Raw genomic sequence first — 22,063 nt, forward strand, 5'->3', positions numbered from 1 at the left:
TCCTGTAGGTTTTCATCTGAGGAACAACTAACAAATACATAGTATTGAAATGTTTCTTTAGACTAGATATGTTAGTTTGTGGTAGCAAATTATAACAGGAGGTAAAAAGTCTATCAGAGTTCCACAAAAAGTTTCTAAGACCAAATTTAAAGCACAATTTTTACCAAAAGGCTTTAAAAGTCATACAATGCTGAAAGTCCTGCATAGACTCCATTGCAAGAGCACTTATTGGGTCTGTTGATGGTCACAAAAAGCATGAATCAACTTAACAGTGAAAAAAAAGACGTTATTTGTCTAATATGACTCACAGGTCACTGTTTTGGAAAGAGGTCGAAGTTAGATGAAATGGTTTAGCTCACTTGTAAAAGCAATAAAACAGCTGTACAATGAGGATGTCCCGCACGGCAGAAAGTGACCATTCACACACGCTCACACAGAGAGAAAAAGGCCTCCTCCTCCCACTTTGTTTATGCAGCTTCCTGTGACCATTAAAACTAAAGGCCATTAGCAGACCTTCTCTGCATGAGCTGGTATGGACTGCATGGAGACAAACCGCTCTGCTCCCTCAGGAGCAATTGCTACTGCCCAGCACTAGCAAAATCTGCATCATTAGCAAATAGTCCTCCCCCCCTTTAGTTTCCAGGGAGCACCAATCTTCTGTGCTGGCAGTACCTCCACGTCCCATGTTGAAAGCAGCAGACCTGCTGCTAGTTATGCAGATATAGTATTGCACAGTCTTTTAAATAGGAGCAGATGGGGGGGAGTTCCTCTCCCCACACAGTTTTGCTTTGGCATCTTCTGAATGTTCTCATTAAGATACTAAGTTTGAGGAGTGCTATTTTATTAGTTACTCCTTGTTGGTTGTCTCCTCAACAATATGCTATGAAGTTATTAGGAGAAAAATGAAGCAAGACAATCTACTGAGTTTTGTGGTCTGGGCCAGAGAGTAACAGCTATGTTTTAAGACTGTTTGACCTCACCTAAACAAATAAATCTGCTTCCTCATTAGGGCTTCCAATCTGCATTAAGCAGCAGGAAGCTAACATATTTTCCTTTTTATTATACCTCAGCTGCAGTCTCACCGTATGAATCAGAAACTCTAGATCTTCAACTGAGATTTGGATCAATCCACTATTTTCTTAAAATCAGTTTATTTAGCCAGAAATCACTAGATACTTGGCTCTGGTAATGATTTCCTTCTTGCATCAATTTCAGACTGAATTTTATCTTATTTAATCCAAATGCATTTTGATTTTCTTCAGGTTCTTGTAGATCCTCTGAATGGGAATTAAGGATCAAGAATCAGAGAAAATGGTTTCTAATGAAAAAGAGAATGATGTACGGATGCAACTTCCCTCTCTACAATGCTTGTTTCATTATTAAAGAAAACTATCATAGAAAAGTACTTAAAAATCACATATTTTACACTTAAACTTTGCTAAATTTCACATCGCGAGACATGCAGGACAAATCAGCTCCAAATTAATGTCAGGATTTTAGAATCTGGTGTTTCTTACATGAGAAAAGCATGAATTCATTAACTGTTAGAAATATCAGTCTCTGGTGTATTCTAAGAAATCTCATCCAATCTTCATACTCCATTGTAAATGCTGTTCACTGTAAAGTACCTCAAGCTACTGGCCAAAACTATAACAAATCTGTATCAACCTGCACCTTCAGAGTCAACACCAAGTCCTAACGTACTGCCTCAGAATCAGCAGCAACAGTACAAGAGAAAAATCAAGTTCCTCCCACCACCCACTGAAATCAACCCACAGTCTCTGCCTGCTTATCTACCAGATAGTCTCCTCTGCAAGCAACCAGTTGAGAACTGATGACATTTGAGCTGTTCTGACAGCAGCTAGCTGAGGACAGCAGTGGCTGAAGTATACTACACATCACAGTATGAGATACAATGCATCTGCTTTATTCTTAGATGTGCAATTCAGATGCATGTATATGCATCTCATGTATATACTTAGGAAAAACAGAATGATTCATCATTGTAAAAAAATACAAGTGGGGTCACCCAGTGGGTCCTGCACAGAGCACTGAAAAGACCAAGGCGATGCTGATCGTATAACTTCATGAGCCCACTGCTTCAGTTTGCAAAGCTTTACAGCCACACTAACACAGGTGAGAAAACACATTATGACTTGACATAGCTGATCAATATGTAGATTAATTTCAACTTCAATAAGTAAAGAGCAGGTAGAAGAAAAATCAAAGAGCCATAATAAAACTTATATGAGAGGAAAATGAAATAAAATTACTATCCTAAGGAGATCAGAGGAGGACGAGAGACAGGCAAATAGGCAGAGAGAGAGCGTGTATGTGTTTCAGAGAGACAGACAGACAGAGTTAGAGAGGTAGAGTTAGAGAAAGAGAAGCCAGTTCAACAGTGAAACATCTGAACATGGGAAGGAAGCTGGGTTTGATCCTAAGACTGGAAGGCTCTAGGAGGTACTGAGCATAAGCCAGCACCCCCAGATGCTTCTCTGCTAGCTAAGGGAATATAAAAATAAACAGTTCCCAAGGATCAGAGTGCAGATAGTATTTCAACTGACATTAAGTCTTTGCTTAGTGTACTGTTTTCTCTTGTCACGGCAACATGGCAGTGAATTGCAAGGTTATGGTGGAGAGAAAGGAGAAATACATCATGCTATCTATGTGCAGTGCATCAACAGGGGCACTCATCCTCTGGTGCCACACAATTTCCCCTTCTACAACATACTGTCTTGTAGGAGACTGTCTCACCAAACACATCCCAGAGCTCAACAAGCGGTTGTGCATGAGGAAGAGTCCATTTGGAGATTTCTTTGGGAACAGATGGCTTTAAGGCAAAGGCCCAGGAAGGCTGCTCTGTCAGGGATGGCTCTGGAGGATAGACTCTCCTATGAGGAGGGGACAGCTGCAGTTCTGAGCCAAATGTTAATGGGCATGAACAAGTGAAACCTGGAATATCTTTTCTGCTGCTCACAATTTCCCTACAAGTGCCATTTGAATTAGCATTTTTATAATTTATGTGCACAAGCTGAGCAACATTTTTGAAAGACTGACTCTCAGTTTACACAGGTATGAGTCAGTTTAGACAGATATACCTGCACATAACTCTGACTTCAGCAACATAATCTTGAGAGCCTTTGCACCTAATGCTTGTAAACATCACTGTACAGGACTGCTAGCATAGTGTCCAGAAGGAGTCAAGCAATTTGGGTTCCAGTTATGGCACTTCTCTATCAGTGTTTCACTTTTTCTTTTCCAACTTACACTGTTACTTGGTACGTAGCATTCAAAATTTGTTTCGAAAGGAACCTTTGTCATAAAATTATAAAAAAAAAAATTTTGCATAGGGTTCAAAGAATAACCACAAGTCAGTTTTTCAAGTATGTTTTTCTTCTTTCCCCAAATTATTTGATTCTACCCTTTCTGCTTTGAAGCATGCAACAGCACAAGTTTTGAACTGGAATGCTCTGATGAAGCCCATTTTACAGTGGAGGAAAAGGTGGGTTTTCTTTTGCTGTGATGAGATTCCCGCTGCCATAAAAACACAAGTGCTTGAAATACTGAGCCTATACTTAAACGAGTAGTTCACTACATTGTATTGCAGCTCTTCATAACTGCGATGCAAAGGTGGCTTTCACTGCCAGCTTCAGGCTAGTTACAGTGATTCATGTAAGCCTAAAGGAGCATCAGGGAGTCTGAGCAAGAGATAGACTGGTGGAACTGCACTCTGACCTCCCAGAAACACGAACAGAGACAGCCACCAGAAAAAGCCCCTCATCAAAGGGATTCAGTATCCTCCCCCACCAGGATGTAGGCAGGGACTTAAGGGGAAGCAGCGAGTGGAAGCGAGTCCGCAAACAGGGCAGCAAGCAAATGCCCTCCTTGCCCACCACGCCTCCCCAGGTGCCTCTGCACAATAGATATAAGGCTCTAGAGGTGGAGGACCAGTCAGAGGATGATGAGGATGTCAATCCATCTACACCAGAGGAGCGGCCAAGGCCAGAAAGACATACCCCCCATATTCCTACAACCTCCACAAGGAAGAAAAGATGCGTCATAGTTGTAGGAGACTCCCTGCTGAGGGGAACAGAGGGTCCAATATGTCGGGCAGACCCTTCTCATAGGGAAATCTGCTGCCTCCCAGGAGCCCGGGTTAGAGATATCACTAGGAAACTTCCTAGCCTGGTACAGCCCTCCAACTACTACCCATTACTGCTCTTCTACGTGGGAGGTGACGCAGTTGCAGTACGTGGCCCAAGGGAGATTAAAAGAGACTTCAGGGTCTTAGTGAAGGAATCTGGGGCACAGGTGATTTTATCCTCCCTCCTTCCAGTTGTGAGCAGTGACACTGGAAGGAACAGGCAGACCCAGTCTATTAATACATGGCTCTGTGGCTGGTGTCAACATCACAATTTGGGTTTTTTTGACAATGGGGTGGCCTACATGGCACCAGGCTTGATGGTGTCAAATGGGAGCTACATTTCTCAAGGGGGAAAGAGGGTCTTTGCCCAGGAGCTTGTGGGGCTCATTGACAGGGCTTTAAACGAGATGTGAAGGGGGAGGGAGAACATGTCAGACTTGCCTGCGGCAAGCCGCGTGAGGACACACAATGGTTAGAGGGACGGGGTGCTAGTATGGGCCCTCAACCTGTTGCCCAGGGGTGTGCTGGGGACACTGCACCACAATCAAAGTCTTGTGGAGATGAGCTGGGGGCTCCTCAGGTAGTAGAAGCCAACAAGGAAACTTCCGTCAAACACCTTAAGGGAAACAGGGGGTGTTCCACTAGGAAGGTGACATGGCCGACAGCCCAGATGAAGTGTCTCTACACAAATGCACGCAGCATGGGCAACAAACAGGAGGAGCTGGAAGCTACCATGCTTCTAGAAAGCTATGACCTGATTACCATTACTGAAACTTGGTGGGACAAATCACATGACTGGAGTGTGGCTATTGATGGCTATTGGCTATTCAGAAGGGACAGGCGGGGAAGAAGGGGTGAAGGTGTTGCCCTCTATACCAAGAAATGGATAGAGTGTGAAGAGCTGTCCCTAAAGAATAGCCACGAGCAGGTTGAAAGCTTAGGGGTAAGAATTAGAGACCGAGGCAACAAAAGGAACCTTGTGGTTGGTGTCTACTACAGGCTGCCTGATCAGGGAGAGCCTACTGATGAACCCTTCTTCTTCCAACTACAGGAGGCTTCACGCTCGCAAGCTCTTGTCCTACTCAGGGACTTCAACCACCCTGACATCTGCTGGAAAAGTAGCACGGCAAGCTGTAGGCAATCCAGGAGACTCCTGGAGTGCAGAAGTCTCCCAGAGGATAACTTCTTAACCCAGGTAATAGACACCCCTACCCGAGGGGATGCGATACTGGACCTGATGGTCACCAATGCAAGTGAGCTCATCAGTGACATCAGGATTGGAGGCAGCCTAGGCTGCAGTGATCATGCATTGGTGGAGTTCACAGTCCTGAGGGATATGGGACAGGTGAGGAGTATAGTCAGGACCCTAAATTTTAGGAAAGCAAACTTCCAGCTCTTCAACGAGTTAGTCAGTAGGATTCCCTGGGAAACGGTCCTCAGGGGCAGGGGAGCAGAACAGAGCTGGCAGATCTTTAAGGATGCTTTCCATAAAGCGCAAGAGCTCTCAGTCCCCAGATGTAGGAAATCAGGCAAGGAAGGGAAGAGACCGGCATGGCTGAGTTGAGACATGCTGGTCAAACTAAAGAGCAAGAGGGAACTGCACAGGCAGTGGAAGCAGGGACGGGTAACCTGGGAAGAGTATAGGGACGCTGCCCGCTTGTGTAGGGATGGGTGCAGCTGGAGCTGAACTTGGCAAGGGATGCAAAGAATAACAAGAAGGGCTTCTACAGGTATGTCAGCCAGAAAAGGAAAGTTAAAGAAAGCGTACCTCCCCTGATGAACAAGAATGGTGACCTAGTATCAACAGACGAGGAGAAGGCTGAGGTACTCAACAACTTTTTTGCTTCAGCCTTCTCTGGCAACCGCTATCCTCACCCCTCCTGAGTCAACATGTTGGGGACCAGGGGGGTAAAGCCCCTCCCACTGTAAGGGAAAATCAGGTTCGTGACCACCTGAGGAACTTGAACATATATAAGTCTATGGGACCTGATGAGATGCATCCCAGAGTCTTGAGGGAATTGGCTGATGTAGCTGCCAAGCCACTCTCCATGATATTTGAAAAGTCATGGCAGTCAGGTGAAGTCCCTGGTGACTGGAAGAAAGGAAACATTGTGCCCATCTTTAAAAAGGGTAGAAAGCATGACCCTGGGAACTATGGACCTGTCAGCCTCACCTTTGTGCCTGGGAAGATCATGGAACAGATCCTCCTAGAAGCTCTGCTAGACCACATGGAGGACAGGGAGGTGATTTGAGACAGCCAACATGGCTTTACCAAGGGCAAGTCCTGCCTGACCAACCTAGTGGCTTTCTACGATGGAGTTACCACATCAGTGGACAAGGGAAAAACAATGGATGTCATCTATCTGGACTTCTGTAAAGCCTTTGACATGGTCCCCCACAACATCCTTCTCTCTAAATCGGAGAGATGCGGATTTGATGGGTGGAGTGTTCAGTGGATAAGGAATTGGTTGGATGGTCGCATCCAGAGGGTAGCGGTCAATGGCTCAATGTCCAGATGGAGATCAGTGACAAGTGGTGTCCCTCAGGGGTCCCTACTGGGACCAGTGCTGTTCAATATTTTCATCAATGACATTGACAGCGAGATTGAGTGCACCCGCAGCAAGTTTGCAGATGACACCAAGCTGAGTGGTGCAGTTGACATGCCAGAAGGACGGGATGTCATCCAGAGGGACCTGGACAAGCTGGAGAAGTGGGCCTGTGTGAACCTCCTGAGGTTCAACAAGGCCAAGTGCAGGGTCCTACACCTGGGTCAGGGCAATCCTTGGTTTCAATACAGGCTGGGGGATGATGTGATCAAGAGCAGCCGTGCAGAAAAGGACTTGGGGGTACTGATGGACAAAAAGCTGGATATGAGCCAACAATGTGCGCTCACAGCCCAGAAGGCCAACCGTATCCTGGGCTGCATCAAAAGAAGCGTGGCCAGCAGGTCGAGGGAGGTGATTCTGCCCCTCTACTCTGCTCTGGTGAGACCTCACCTGGAGTACTGTGTCCAGCTCTGGAGCCCTCAGCACAAGAAGGACATGGACCTGTTGGAGCAGGTCCACAGGAGGGCCATGAAAATGATCCAAGGGCTGGAGCACCTCTCCTACGAGGACAGGCTGAGAGAGTTGGGGTTGTTCAGCCTGGAGAAGAGAAGGCTGCAGGGAGACCTTAGAGCAGCCTTCCAGTACTTAAAGGGGGCCTATAGGAAAGATGGGGACAGACTTTTTAGCAAGGCCTGTTGTGACAGGACAAGGAGCAATGGTTTTAAACTAAGGGAGGGCAGATTTAGGCTGGATTTAAGAAAGAAATTTTTTACTATGAGGGTGGTGAGGCACAGGAACAGGTTGTCCAGAGAGGTAGTGGAGGCCCCATCCCTGGAAACATTCAAGGTCTGGTTGGATGGGGCTCTGAGCAACCTGATCTAGTTAAAGATGTCCCTGCTCTTGCAGGGGGGTTGGACTAGATGACCTGTAAAGGTCCCTTCCAATCCAAAGCATTCTATGATTCTATATTGTATAAAATTCCTTTGCAGAGGGACAAGTTCAGTTCACTATTCACCTCCTGTCCTAGTCTGACTTCAAACATGAACGAATTATGCTGTAAAATCAGGAATAAGAACTGTAATAAGGAGCAGGGAAGATTTATATCCTCTTTAAACTAGCTGTCCATGTAGGTTTCTGTTGAACTAGCACGTACTAAGCCGAGTTCTCTGCTAAATCCTCCACTAAAATGAGCTCTTCAAATGCATTTCTTTTTCAGTATATTTCATTTCCCAAATGAAGGTTAGGGAATACAGTTGATGGACTATCTCACTGGAAGTTTCTTTCCTTTAATTTTTATTAATTTATGTTTTAAAAAAAGGCAGGCCAATCTTCAGAGTTCTCTTACATGTTCTTGGTCCAACAGGCAACTCTTAAAAACCTTTTCTCTTTTGGAAGTGATATTCTGCAAAGAAAACTCCATTTAGATGAGTTCTGTCCATGTTACATTTCTCATTCAGCAATTATTATCTCTTCTCCTTATTTAAACAGCTCTTTTTCCTTCAGTTCACTATATCATAAATCCAAATAGCTGAACTCATGCCCTATGTGAAACTTCATTTCATAAGAAAAAAATGCTGTGGTTACCTCTTTGGTAAAATTAGATTCTGCTAATAGCTTAATTCATTTATCCATTTCTTTTAGATTTCTAAACTTTTCTTTTAGTTAAACTTCTGATGTAATTTATCAGATATTCTGGGCATCATCAAATCTCCACAACTACATAGAAGCTGCTCAGCACTCTTGAAAATCATGTCACAAAAATCACCGGTGCACAACTTCATTTTCCATGTGCCCATAACACTTCCTGCACACCTCCAGGGCTAGGCATTAATTTACCATCCATGATATAGTTAAGGGAATCAAACCCTTCTCCTCTAAGTACACCTGTTTCTCTCTTTCTTTGTCACATGTAAATGCAACTATAGAAAAAAGGCATTCCTAAAAACATTTCTAGCAGGAGCACTTTTACTGTATTTCCATCAGTCAACCCATGTACCAAGAGGATAAAGCTTTAGGGCTCACAGGCTGTGAGAGATAAAGAACACAATACAACAAGACTCACAGTCTATCAAAATTGGGACTCACATCCACTTCATAACAAGCTCCCTGTGTTACTTACCATTTGGTCTGCAAAACTATCTCCAAACTTGTGTCTGGTATCTTCCTTTTTTTTTTCCACAGCATACACACTGCCATGCCTCTCCTCTGCCAGACCTCTTCCTTTCAGCCAAATTCAGAGATTTCTTTTTCCAATTTTTCTATTTTTCTCTCTCTTTTTCTTTCTTTCTTTTTTTCTTTTTCTTCTTCTTTTAAGAAAATGCATTTCTATCACAAAAAAGCCAAGTGCAGTTCCAGAGACTTGATGAATAGGCCCAACATATAGACACATGGTTTGTGAGTTGGCCATGTATCATCAGCCTCATTTATCAGTGTGGAAACTTGTAGAACAGCAAAATGCATTGGCTCCGTAAGAATCCTGTTTCAGTCCCTGGGATAAATCTGCTCCTCATGTTCTATAGTCCAATCATTTATCAACAGACTCAGATTAGCATTTTCTATTTCCTTTCTTTCGTATTCCAGTCAGCTGTAGAGCTCTTCCCTTGAGAAATACCAAATTATCCACACTTAATTGATTTCTTATGTTTATATCATTGGCAATGCTAAAGTAGAAAAAATAATTTGAGAACTGAAATGTTAACTGGAATCCAATAATTCTTATAAAGCTGAAAAAATTAACAATTTGATCTACTCCCATACAGTTTAGCAATGATAAAAACAAACAGGACTGCTACAGAATGGCATTGAAACACAACATCATAATTTTCCACTCACTGTTTTTATGTGACTATCAATATAAAACCACCAGCTGATAGATAAATGAATAATTGGCATCATTACCAGAGCAGACAAAGTCCTTCTTCTGAACCTCCGCCACAAGAAAACCCCGCAGGTTTACGGGTGCCAAACAGAAGGTGAACTGCCCGATAGTGCGCCTCTGCCGCAGCCAGTCAGACAGCCAAGCCAGGTGGCAGTCGCAGTGCAGGAAGTTGGAGTGAAGCCGCCTACAAAAGACAGAACAACCCTAAAGTAATTAGTAATTTTTTTAACAGAAGACACAAACCAGAGCAATCAAGTACAAGTCTGTCTGGCTCTTCACTACAATTTAAGTAGGAACATTGCAGGTTATTGGTTACAGCTGAGTCAGGTCTTGACTGTCTACGTTGCCATGTAATATACAAATGTCCACATATAAATTAGTGTTATTATTTATAATTTCTTGGAAGAATGAAGTTAAATAATTACCTGCCTACAGGTAATCATGAGCTGGCCATTATAGAGAAAAGAACGTGCAGAATTTAAGATTCCTCCAACTAATCACTTTGCCTGTGATTTCACATCATAAGTAACTGCACGAATGTGATATCTTTGAGTGAATTCAAAGGATGGCTTGTACAAACATGAGGACCAGGCTGAAAAACAGGATGATAGGTGATTCTTCCCTCTTCTTTGGGGGGGGAGGGGGGAGACAAGGGGGACGACAGACAGGACCGGGGAGGAGGGGGGAGGGAGAGAGAGAGAGAGACAGAGACAGACAGACAGACAGAACCCCACACGCCAGAGGCTATTGATACCTTGTATGCTCCTGTGTTGCCTGTACAAATTCACTAATCCTCTTTTTACTGTGGCAATTTAATGCAAGTATGCAAGTTCTAGGAATTTTCAACTCATGATGAAGAAGGGGACCACGACAGGGTCCTGACACACAGCAATGCTGGGGCTGTTCTCTGTAATGGAAGATCTAGACACACAGCTCCCTTCCCAGCCTGCTTCATGACTGGCACTAGAGACTTGCAGGAGCATTATCACACTGTGGGGGAAGTCTGCAAAATGATGATGTGTTCAGGGAGCAAATCCGGTAATTTTAATAGCTACCAAACTTTAGGTCAAAACAAAAGCCCAAGACATTAATTATTTCATTCCTTGTAATGAGTCATGCATTTGCAGCGTTATACCAAAGCTGAAATGATAAAACAGATTGAAAATCCTGTCAGAAATGGTTAGACAAAGCATCATTCACTAATATTACAGGCATTACATTTAAAAAAACCCACACAATTGGTGTGCACAGGATTTAGCCTTGTCCATCCACTAAAGAAATTAACTGTCTGTCTGTGAGATCTTTATATTGCACAGCAGCAGTGCAGGTCAGCAGTGGCGCCCAGACTGACAGTCCCCAGATTTGTATGTCTGGGGTGGGCAGTCACAGCAAAAAACCACAAATCTGGAACTGAGATTTTATCCTGTAGAGATGGAAGATGTTACTCTCCTGGGAGCACTGTAAAACGTAATTGTTCTAGAAGGATGGCTAGAAGACCTTTTTTTTAGGGATTATGAAGCTATTTAGTTGACACTGCGGTAAGTTAGATTTCTACTAAAATGTTTTGTTGTTATGAACCATTAATCTGTTTGGGACACTTTTTGTTGATTGAAAGAACAGATAAATTCATTTACAAATAAAAGAGAACAAATATCATCTAGCCAGAAATCATCCTAAGTAAGACTTTGTTTTAACTTAGAGAGTAAGCATTTCATTTAAATCCTTGAAGTATTATCCCTTCCCATCACAGCAGTTAACAACTATATTCAGAATCATCTTCCTTCAGGAACTGAAACAGAGCTCATCCCATGCCCATTCCCTGCATCCCCTGTATGGATGTAGGCAGGCAGGAGTAATAAAACCACAGTTTCACAAAAAGGGGCAGCTTTGCACTTCTGTGAGTTGTTTTTTTTCTCACTAAACTCGTATAACTGGTTTCTGGGTTTTCCCATTTTAGTAGTGCAAACTGTAACCTCTTTGCCAGCTTGCCTGCCTCAGCAGAGCCCTACCTTGTCGTTTGTTCAAGTTTTCCTGTGAACAATGAAAAGCACTGAAGTGGTTTGGTACATTTTCAGTTTACCCGTAAATAAAAAAATTTTAAAAAATTATGCAATTACCTATCTCAGCAGTCACGCACACATGCAGAGACGACAGGACACTTACCATTAAGCAAATAGGTATGTGGGACATGCTTTGACATAAATAAAGCTGTTTCAAGCAAAGGAAAGCAGATCAATAAAAACTAATTCCTGTCACTTCCAATCAAGGCTAAAAGATCAATGAAACTTAGCAAGAGAAGATAGTTAAATAAAAAAGGTTAGCACAGAAGAGCTGATTTTTTTTAAGAATTCTTCAAGAGTTTCAAATCTTACTAGCACTGTTCTCTTCCCCGAGACGTCATGTTCAAGTTGAATATGCTCTTTATTTTTCCTTCTCTGTTCTTCTTAAATGAGCAGATTGTTTTGAGAGCCATGAAGAAAAAGCTATTTATCCATAGAACTATCACAGCAGATGCAGCTGCCACAAGCAGCCCCAAAAGTCCTGCTAATGGATCTCACTAGCGTGTGAATGAGACACATAGGAAAAAGACTATCCACGCCGCAGCAGGCCTCAGCTGGATGGGAAAAAGGGCTTGTCCCTACTTAAGTAACATTCAGACCAGGGATTCCCTACAAGAGCTTCTGAAAAAAAGCATGTCTAAGTGTGAAGCTATTTGAGAAGGTGTACAAACTGATGATAATTTTTGAAGAAAACAGTAGAGTCACCAAAGTATAATGAACATCATTCATGATCCATTAGGACTGAATTTGCATCAACAACCAAGAGATTAAATAGTAGATCTTATTCAGTCATTATGCCTCAGACAGTTTCTCCTTTCGTGCAAACTGTTCATTGAGGTTGTATATTAATGCAGGAGAAACAGGTTATCAAGTGAATTAAAGCTCAGGAAAGTAGAGAGAACATTAACTTTTTCCCCCAAATAATATCTTTATATAAATATTTTACATAAGTGAACAAAAACTGATCAGTTTTACATGTGCTCAGGCATACATTAACTGCTAGGGTATTACTATCCATTTACACAAAACTTGTATAAATCAAAACAGTATTAGCCTAAATTCTGAACAGAAAATGCTCAGAAAATATTGAGTAACATGTAGCTATGCAAACTTGTTTTATGAATAATTATAGTGAATAAAGTATTAATTGTGAAAAGTGCTAAGATGACTTGGGGATAGAGGAAGAATTTTTAATACGAAGGAGCAGCAGAAGAAATTATGAAATGCTATTTGATTCCTGTATTTATCACATTAATTGCTATTTTGATGACTTTTCTGCCTCTGTTGAAACAGATGGAAGGAAATATAGAAAACTAAACCATTTTACTCTATTTCCACCTGTCTATGCAGGATTTTTAAATTCCTATATTGAACTGCTAAGAAGGGTACTGAGTGTTATTTGGCAGTCTTTAGAGACTGAAACATGCCACTTGATATTGATGAAACTACCTTTACAGAACATGAGGTGAATGAATACGATGCAAGTTTGCAAAGGTGCCCTTTTAGCCATAGATCCTAAATTAAATTTCCAGCAAATCCTTTTAGAGTGGGTCAGCATTCATGTTCTATAAAATGTGGCTCTCAGAATTCAATATAAAAGCTTCCCTTTATAAATCCTATTTATGACTTCCTTCCCTTTTTTTTTTTGCCCTTTTTTTTTTTTCCCCTTAATTACAGCAGAGGGGGATTAGTCAGTGTACATCTCCAGGGAGCTATATACAAAGCCATCTCCGAAATTAAACTAAAAGGAAAATGGCAGAAGGCACTGAGCTCTGGTAACAGACAAGACTGACTGATCTGAAGAAGCCAGGCAAATTTTCTGGACCACTGTGACTGAATGAGAAAAGGCAAAACTCCAGGAACCTTAACCCTACACCCTTATCTTTATCCATTCTCTTCTAAAAGACAAACATCTAATTTCCATTTAATTACTTACATTAAGATCTATGAATGTCACCATTTAATGAAGAATGTAAATTTAAATCAGAGGTTATCTTACATAGATTGACATGAGTAAGAGCCATTTTTCTTCAGTTCTGCTAACTTATTTAATGTAATTTAACACAGGCATATGTAGCATCCTTGAAGCATTTTATTTTTTCAGTGCCATAGAAAATTTTCAGGCTAGCTGCTATTTCTCCTTCTTAGCTTTCAGGACTAAACACATCTTGGTTGAGTTTGAGATTTTGGAGGAAAAAACAGAGACACTTTGTTTAAATATGAGTTTTCTTTAAGTTGTGTATTCCCTAAAGGAATTTAAAGGAATAATTTATTTAAAGAAAATGGTTTTTTTTAGGTTATGGCTAAATTATACAAAAGCACACAGTCTAATTTCACGGTCTTTGTATTTTGGTCTACTAAAGCTGATCAGAGCTTTTCCAGTGGAATGATGCCCAGCTATAGAAAAATGGATTTGACGTAAGAGAAGCTTTTATAAAAAATGCATCAGAATCAGTGACATTTTGTTTCAGAAAGTATCTGGAAAAGAAGCTTTTTTCAAGTTGTCTAAAAAATTTCTTGTTTCAGAAATTAGTATTCCGAATTTGAAACGAAGAAATAGGATTTAAACACAGGATATTAACAAAATTAAGTAACTTGATCCATCAGAGCAGTTTTCACAATTTTTATGATATTCCAGCTTGGAACACATTTCACATTATGGATTTTCCCATGGGAAAAAAATGCCACTTTCATTTCTGGGTAAAATCAAAATCTTGATAAAACTGAACCTTACTTAACCCTGGGTAAATCCAGTGAACTCAGTGCCAGGGCTCTGAGGACACCAGCTGTCTTCACAACCCCGCCTGGCCTCACCGGGGCTCCCAGGGCTCCCCCAGCCCTGCGGTGGCCCAGGACTCCAACACAGCCCAGCCCAGGGCTCTCAGCCCCTGAGCCAGCAACGCCACAGCAGTGCGGGTCTCCAGCCCTGCTCCAGCCCCCCCTGCCTGGCCATGGGCCCCGTTTGAGCTGGTCCCCACCCATAGGCTGATCCCGGCCTGGCCTCAGCTGTCCCCATCCCCACAGAAGTGCCTGAGGCTGCCCCACTGTGGGGGTCCCTGCGGGACAGGCCCAGCTGCAAGGCCCTGCGCTGCCTGCCATGGCCCTCACAGGGTCAGGCTTGTTCAGCGACCATCTTCCTCAAGAGAGTAGGGTGAATTATTTACATCGGGAAGAGACTGAAATAAGATTATCACAAGATGACAAATATCCAAAGAGTTGGCTTACACCATCACTATTATTATTATTATTATTATATTCGAAGATATTACTCACAGAGTCCTGATCTTTGGCATGTGATTGAAACTGGTAACAGGAATGCGGGTGATGTTGTTATTGTTGAGAGTACTGTTAGGAGAAAAAAATAAAGAGAGAAAAGAGAATGATAGATTGATCAATTATTTAAATTTCTTCACCAACACTCTATTTACAGAAACAAGCTGCTAAAATTCTTGGTAATAAATCTGCCAGGCTGTGAGCAGTAAGACATGCTGACCGATACCTCAGACAATTTGTGACATAACATGAAACATATTGTTAGGGCAAAGCAACCAACAGCTGCATAAGAATGGATGAAGGTTACTATTTACCATGTCTGAGTACCAAGGAGTACAGGAGATGAGTTTTTATCGACTACTGGAATGGATCTAGACTTTTTGGTTAAGCCGCCACTTTGCTTGAAAACCTGGCACAACTTGAGTGGAGGAATACCAAACTCACACACCGCAATATGAAAGCTTTGCACTTAAAGCGCTCACTCTCACACAAAGAAAGAGCTGTTGACTCTCACAGGCTTGTTACCACAGACAGCTTACACGGACAGACAGCTCAAATTGCCCTTTTGAAAACACATAGATGGATGGATACCCTTTCTTTGGTTTCCTTATGAAAAAATATATGGGTATTGGAACGGATCGTAATAAAACATGTCATGACCCAGACATGTAAGGATTTCTGCTGCTCTATCAAAGCAGAGCTTAAAGAGAAAATGATCTCAGCTGCTGGTAGGGACCCCCTTAGTGCTTCTTATGAAAAATGAACTGACTCGATTATCATCAGCTGAGTGTGCTGCTCCCATTTATGTAGCTCCTAATTATATCAATGACTCTCTAGCAAATTAGAAGCTATAAAGTTTATCAAGATGGCACAGGAAATGGAAAGCACTCCAACAGGGCATAATTACCATGCTCCGAGTGCCCCAAATCTGCAAATACAGTAGCCCAGTTTGTCATGAGAATTGATGGGGCCAGTGATGACTCCACGTCCCAGCGTGGCCAGTCCTGCTGCTGGCTGCAGCTGCCTATTTGAAACGTGTGGTGCCCACAACACCACGGCACGGAGCAACCTCTGCTTTGTACAAGGGGCACAGCCCTCCACAGGATCACTTTGGTAGAAGATAGTGCTTTCATGCATTTGTGTATGTGTTGAAGAAAATACCTGCTGAAGCAACCTGAAAGCACATTACCCTTCCCTGAACTATTTAGTTGTTCCAATGTTATGTATTTACACAGGACATTTAATCAAAAGCTCTTGAAGAGTTTTGCAGAAGTTAACTAGCCCTCTTGGTCATCTGTCAGTTTAAAAACATTTTTACCATTCTGCCTAGAAATCCTGTCACAAAACCATCATCTACAACGTCAGCAGATTAACACTAACTTAGGTTATACCCTATTAAGACTGTTTTTCTGGTACACAGGAAGACACATACACATACTGGCAAAGCCAGGAGGTTGCAGGGTAACACGGCTTTGCGCAGGCACACTCAGGAGAGGTGTGGGAGCAGGCTCTGACACTGGCAGCAGCGTGTTTGTGTTGCTGCTGCACTGCATCCCAGCAGGACAGAACGTGACCACTTTGTTACTAGGATCATAGCTGGTATTTCAGCATAGTGCTGCACCAGATGGATGCACTATCGATCTGGAACGAGCTTGGGCGCTGACATACCCATGACAGCAAACTGCACCAACAGAGCAAAATTACCCTTCCTTTCCAAATCTGTGAGCAGAGTGAGTTATGTCAGTAAAAGCAAAGTTTTAGAAATCTGGAATCTGCATGTGAGATCTGTTGCCAGAAATCTGTGTCAGTCAAGTCACACACATTCACACACCAGGCTGGTAAGAGTTGTAGCCTTTATTGCATCATGGCTTATAGTATAATATATAGTATTCATCCCAGATCCTCTGGAAAACTTGATGCTGCCAAAAATTGGGCAAGAAACACATAGCTAAGTATTGGGATCAATGGGTATACAAAATTATGGGTTTGTGTTTTCAGTTTCTCAATATGCAAAGACTCAAACGCAGTCTATTATAAATGTACTGGATAAGATGAACAAAGAAATACTGTTAACTTCAGAAGTAAACCTGAAAGTAAGCTCTTACAGCTATCAGCCATGTCATTTCATCAGCTGTGCATCACAACCTGCACATGCCACTCCCTTTCTGTGGCTTCAGTGCTAGAAGTGAACACAATGAGTATCAGTGTACATCTGTAGGGCTGAAAAGCTCTAACTTTGAATTCCTGCTAATGTCATGATGACAACACAAATATCCCACTGTGGCAGTTTATATGGTGCAAAATGAACCTCTCTGTCATACAATTGCTACTGCTTGATTAACTTATTTAGCCAGTGATGCAAACCAAAGTCTTTTGTGGACAGTTAGTTAAAACAAGCATGTACAACAATTTCAGAAAGTGAACAAAACCTCTTATAAGGGTGCATACCTACATACACCAACACACCCACCCCTGTATTTACTTGCTATTTGCATTTGCACATGCATGTTGGGAAGTTCAAACAGGGCCCATAAATGGAATTTCTAATTGCACCACCATTTTTTTCTGTAAACATAAAAATATAATTCATGCTCTGTGTCAGTTGCATGTTACATAAAAATGAGCTATGCACTTGGTTGGAAGATTTTAGGTATACACTGATAAATAAAAGCCACATGTAAAGTCAGCTCACAAAAATTAAATCACATACATAGCTGATGTCTGAATAGGTCACACATGGCACTATAGGAGTCAATGGAAGTCATAGGAATTCAAGGGAGACTTTATATTGATTTCACAAGGACGTGGATTGGATTCAGGCAGAACAGGACGTGACAGAGAGCTTCCTTCTGTGCTAACTGAGGGTAGAGAACACATCCCTGTCTCCCAGTGCAATTCTTCATCTGGATGTGGAAAGGTCAGCCTTTACTGTCTGATTTGATGATTCAAAAATATTTTTAAATTCCTTAAAATATTTGTTTAACAGACAAAGCATTACTCCAATCACACTGTATTTCTACTCACAAAATATCAGATGAGAGTGGCTCAGGTTTTGCCCCTAACAAGCAAAGGTTTCCCATAATTCATCAACAAATATATAACCCTCCTTCTAAGAATCCTAAGTCAGTACTGAATTAATATACTCCTTAAACACAAATTTCAGGGATAACTCTAGCAGACAGCTATTGTGCAAATGACTTAGTAGCATACTATTTCATTGATATTTAAATGTTAACCATAATGAAGGCAATAAAACATCTATGATAACAGCAATTATTTCAGAACAAAGATGGCCAAACGCTGCAAAGGGCACTAATTGACAGTGAACTGTCTGCATTACAGCCCAGTTGTAGCTACAGGAATTTAACCCTGCTGCTCTGGTTGCGCAGAGCACACAGCTGTCACGCAGTAGGAACTCTTTGGCTTTTGAATGGGGACGTTTTCAGGTAGAGGTGTGCTCTAGAGTTATTCTGCAAAGCTTTCTGTCATGCACATGAAGCCTTCCCAGCAATGATTTTTAAGTGTATGTGTCTTGACAGGGGTAAGCACACAATACAGTGGCATTTTTAACACATGAAGGGAAAAAGTAAATTCTGCTCCAGTCATCTGCTAGCTGCTCCAAGGCCCCAGTCTCATTTTGATCCATCTAAGATTCAAATCCATAGAAACAGATGCACAAATACAGGGAAGCTGTGAGAAAAAGAAAACTTCCAGAATCTTCTGACTCCTCCAACATCATATGGGGAAACTTGTATTCCGCTGGGTTCTCCCCAGCCTTATACCTCCCACCTCTTCCAGAACCCAATATACCCATGTTCCTTGAAAAAGCTCTGTCCTCTCATTTACAAGTCCTCTCCCTGTAAACTATTCACATCCAAAAGGCTGAATCAGGACACTGAGGTTATAGACAATATTATTTATGCCAGCAAACTTGCCACCTTGGGCCGTGATCCTTGTCAGATCTTGCAAGCTAAGCAGAAGCAGACTGCAGCAGTCCTAAGGATCCTCCAAGGACTACTTGGAAGAAACATAACGTGGGATCAGCAATCTTTGAGGTGGTACATCCTCCACCGGTATGAACTGTCATAGTCCCACTGACTTCAATTTACAACCCCAGAGGAACTGCTCTACTAACTCACTCTGCCAGTTGCCCAGACTGGTTAGAGGCACGCATGGAGCTGCTTTCTTCCTTCTGAAGAATAAAGCTGATTTATAGCCCCTACTAATCAGAATTTTTTTAGAGGAAAGAATGGTCACTCTGCAATCCTGTCATGATTTGAAAACAATTACCTATCTCCTTCCTCAAACTTTTTGTGCAAATTTAAAAAAAACATTGCATTTCTGTTCTCTTCTGACTCCAAATTCATGTACACTACTGTAGTTCCCTGACAAAGAGTTGTTAATTCCAGACTCAATGTAATTACATTAAAATCATTAACCTGTAGAAATGACTGTCATGTGTGTGTTTTATTAAATAATATTTATGCATTATTCTTTACTCCTTTCTCCACCCTCTTGAATAGGAATACAGGTGTTCAGGACTAGATGAGAGTCAGAAAAAAATTATACTCCTAATGCTAGAAGAAATCACACAACTTTTTTGGAAGATACTTTGGATAAAAAAAGGAAAGGATTTACATTTTGAACCATACTAATAATACAAGTATTTTATTTTAAAAACTCAGGAACTTTAAGCATCCTTTCATGTTCCTTGGACTAATTCAGAGAGCAGAAATCCCAGGCTGTCAGATCAAACACTCTCAATTCTGTAAATTACAGAGTACAGAAAGATTTTGTTTCTCTTACTTGGAATTCAATTAATGATATAATTAAGAACATATAATGAATATCAGAATGCCTGGTGACTTATTCTTCTGAAATAATAATAGTTCCATTACAATATATCTACCCGTTCTGTTCCAGTTAAGTACTAGACATGAACCAAAAGGATCTTCTGGCAATGATGTCAGAAAAAGTTATGCAACATAACAGAATTATCTGAAATATTAACTATTTAATTTCTTCAATTAGTACTTCAATAAGTACATTACACAATAGTAACTGTCTTAATGTTTTCCAGTCACATTTCAAGTGGGAACATACGTAGGAGGGTTGGGTTTTTTGTTAAACACATAACACTGTTTGATGACAATACCACCTGCTACATCCCAGCTTAAAAAAAGTTATGGTATCGTATTTTATCATTGGCAAAAGGAAAAACCACTATGCAAATGTCCATTTTTCTAAGTACAAGGCATTTTCATAATGTACACAGATTACTACCTGTGCATCAGTACAATACCCACAGTGATGCTTCTTGTTTACAATCTGAATGGATTAAAATGAAAGGGGAAGGGGAGAACATGTTGTATGCTGAAGACGTCCTTTGTTTTTTGATGGTAACAGAGACTGATTTTCTTTCACATTCCATTTCTGCAGCTGATTAACACAAACAGCTAATCAAATTGAGAAATCATATGGTAGATTAAATTTTTGATTAACACTTTTCCCCAAGCCTTAATAAGCATCTACCATAGTTACTAGAGGTCTGCTGTGCTGGCCATTCAGTTTTTTGATACACACCAGGCTGCTTTTGTGTCACATTCGGCTAATCACAGGACATTGCAGCATTTGCAAAATTCTCAGTTAGAAAGAAATATTCAGACCCATTTACTGACAGGTAAACGGAGAAAGAGATTTGAAAAGGCACCAGCTCATTTATTATATTTCTGGTTTTGAATGCTTTTTACGTTTGGGCACTAGAGATTCTTTACAGGCTTCTAACATACACGATTTGATAGCAGGAATCCTGGAAACAACAGTCCTCATTTGGCAGCACTTACTTCTATGTGTCCATGTAAGTTAAACAATGATGTTCATTTCCTTTTCCTGCTCAAAACTCTCTCAACACACTGTGGAAAGAACAAGGTGCTGAGTTACCTCACTCTGTGATAAACCTATATTTTGAAAGTGAGACTTTGAAATGGTGCAGAAAAGCAGATGGGCAAGGCTGGTGGGGAACAGCCACTGCAGCACTGGTAGCACTAACAAGTCTAACATTTCCTTCTGTCTCCTTCAATTACACCACTGCTTTATCACAGTATGCTCGTCGGCTGTGTATGTAATCCGTGTGTTGTGTGTCCATAACACCATGTAATTGGGCCTAATGCAAGATTATTATCTATGTGCATGCAATGGATAGCTACAAATGGTGCATCTGCAGGCTTGTAACATTCCCAAGAGTGAATTACTGTCATACTCCCTGATAACTGCTTCTCCCACAACTGCCATGGTTTCCAGGCTTCCTATCCCCAGTGCAACTAGACATCCAGTAAATGAGACCAGAAAATTTATTAAGACTTAACTAAGGCATCTCCAAGCATAATTAAGCCTCTCATGTAAACAGTTTTCTTGATAATGTTATTTCTGTTCAGAAGTGGATGAACTGATGCAAAAAAATGATTGTGCAGCTCACCCCAAGTTGCCAGTGGAGCTCAGAAGGGAACACAACAATCCAGCCCTGGCAGTGACAGAAAGACAACTTCTCCAAGACCCCAAAGATTTGGCGGGGAGTGGAGTGTTGGTAAATAAAAATATGCGAAGGAATCTTTTCACAGTGCGCATGTGGACTGAAACTGTTGAATCCATGCAAGATTAGACATCTCCATCAGTATTTATGCACATGAGGAGGAGGATCTTGGGGTCTGTCTGAAATACTAGAGATGAAACATGAATTTGGGTGACTGGATTAGCAGCAAAATTTAACACTAACAGTGACAGAACCTTAGATCTCTATGTTAGCAGATTCATATCACTTACTCTTAAACCTCTCTCCAACTACATAAAAAGCCATTGCAAAGGGAAAAGAAATTCTTTGTTCCTTGTATTCACCAAGGGTTAAGCAAAGTAGTAACAGGTTTAAATTTCAGAAAGGGGAATTTTTATTAGATATAGAGGAAATGTTTCTTACAATAAGAACAGGAAAAATACAGAAAAGAGCTGTTACAGAGTGTGCAGCCATCAGCAGCGGAAGCCTGTAATAAAAGGCTAAACAAATCTCTGGCAGGAATGGCATGGGACTAGATGGTCCTGTCCTAGGGTAGGACAATAGGTGACAACTTCAGACCCTTTCCAGCCCTTAGGTACCACTTAATATAAC

The 22,063-nt window shown here is 41.4% G+C and overlaps 1 protein-coding gene across 4 annotated transcripts in view; it reads right to left on the minus strand.

Moving 5' to 3' along the window:
• The window catches only part of SLIT3 (slit guidance ligand 3), a 543,690-nt gene that overhangs the window by 196,853 nt on the left and 324,774 nt on the right, over positions 1-22,063 (minus strand). For all 4 annotated transcript variants that reach the window (XM_075509986.1, XM_075509985.1, XM_075509988.1 and 1 more), the window contains 2 exons: positions 14,905-14,976; positions 9,592-9,755 (listed from right to left, as the gene is read on the minus strand). In XM_075509986.1, coding sequence (XP_075366101.1) covers positions 9,592-9,755; positions 14,905-14,976 — 236 coding nt within the window. The remainder of the gene's footprint in view (positions 1-9,591; positions 9,756-14,904; positions 14,977-22,063) is intronic.

The sequence above is a fragment of the Mycteria americana genome, chromosome 8, assembly GCF_035582795.1.
Source record: "Mycteria americana isolate JAX WOST 10 ecotype Jacksonville Zoo and Gardens chromosome 8, USCA_MyAme_1.0, whole genome shotgun sequence".
In the NCBI taxonomy this organism is placed as follows: domain Eukaryota; kingdom Metazoa; phylum Chordata; class Aves; order Ciconiiformes; family Ciconiidae; genus Mycteria; species Mycteria americana.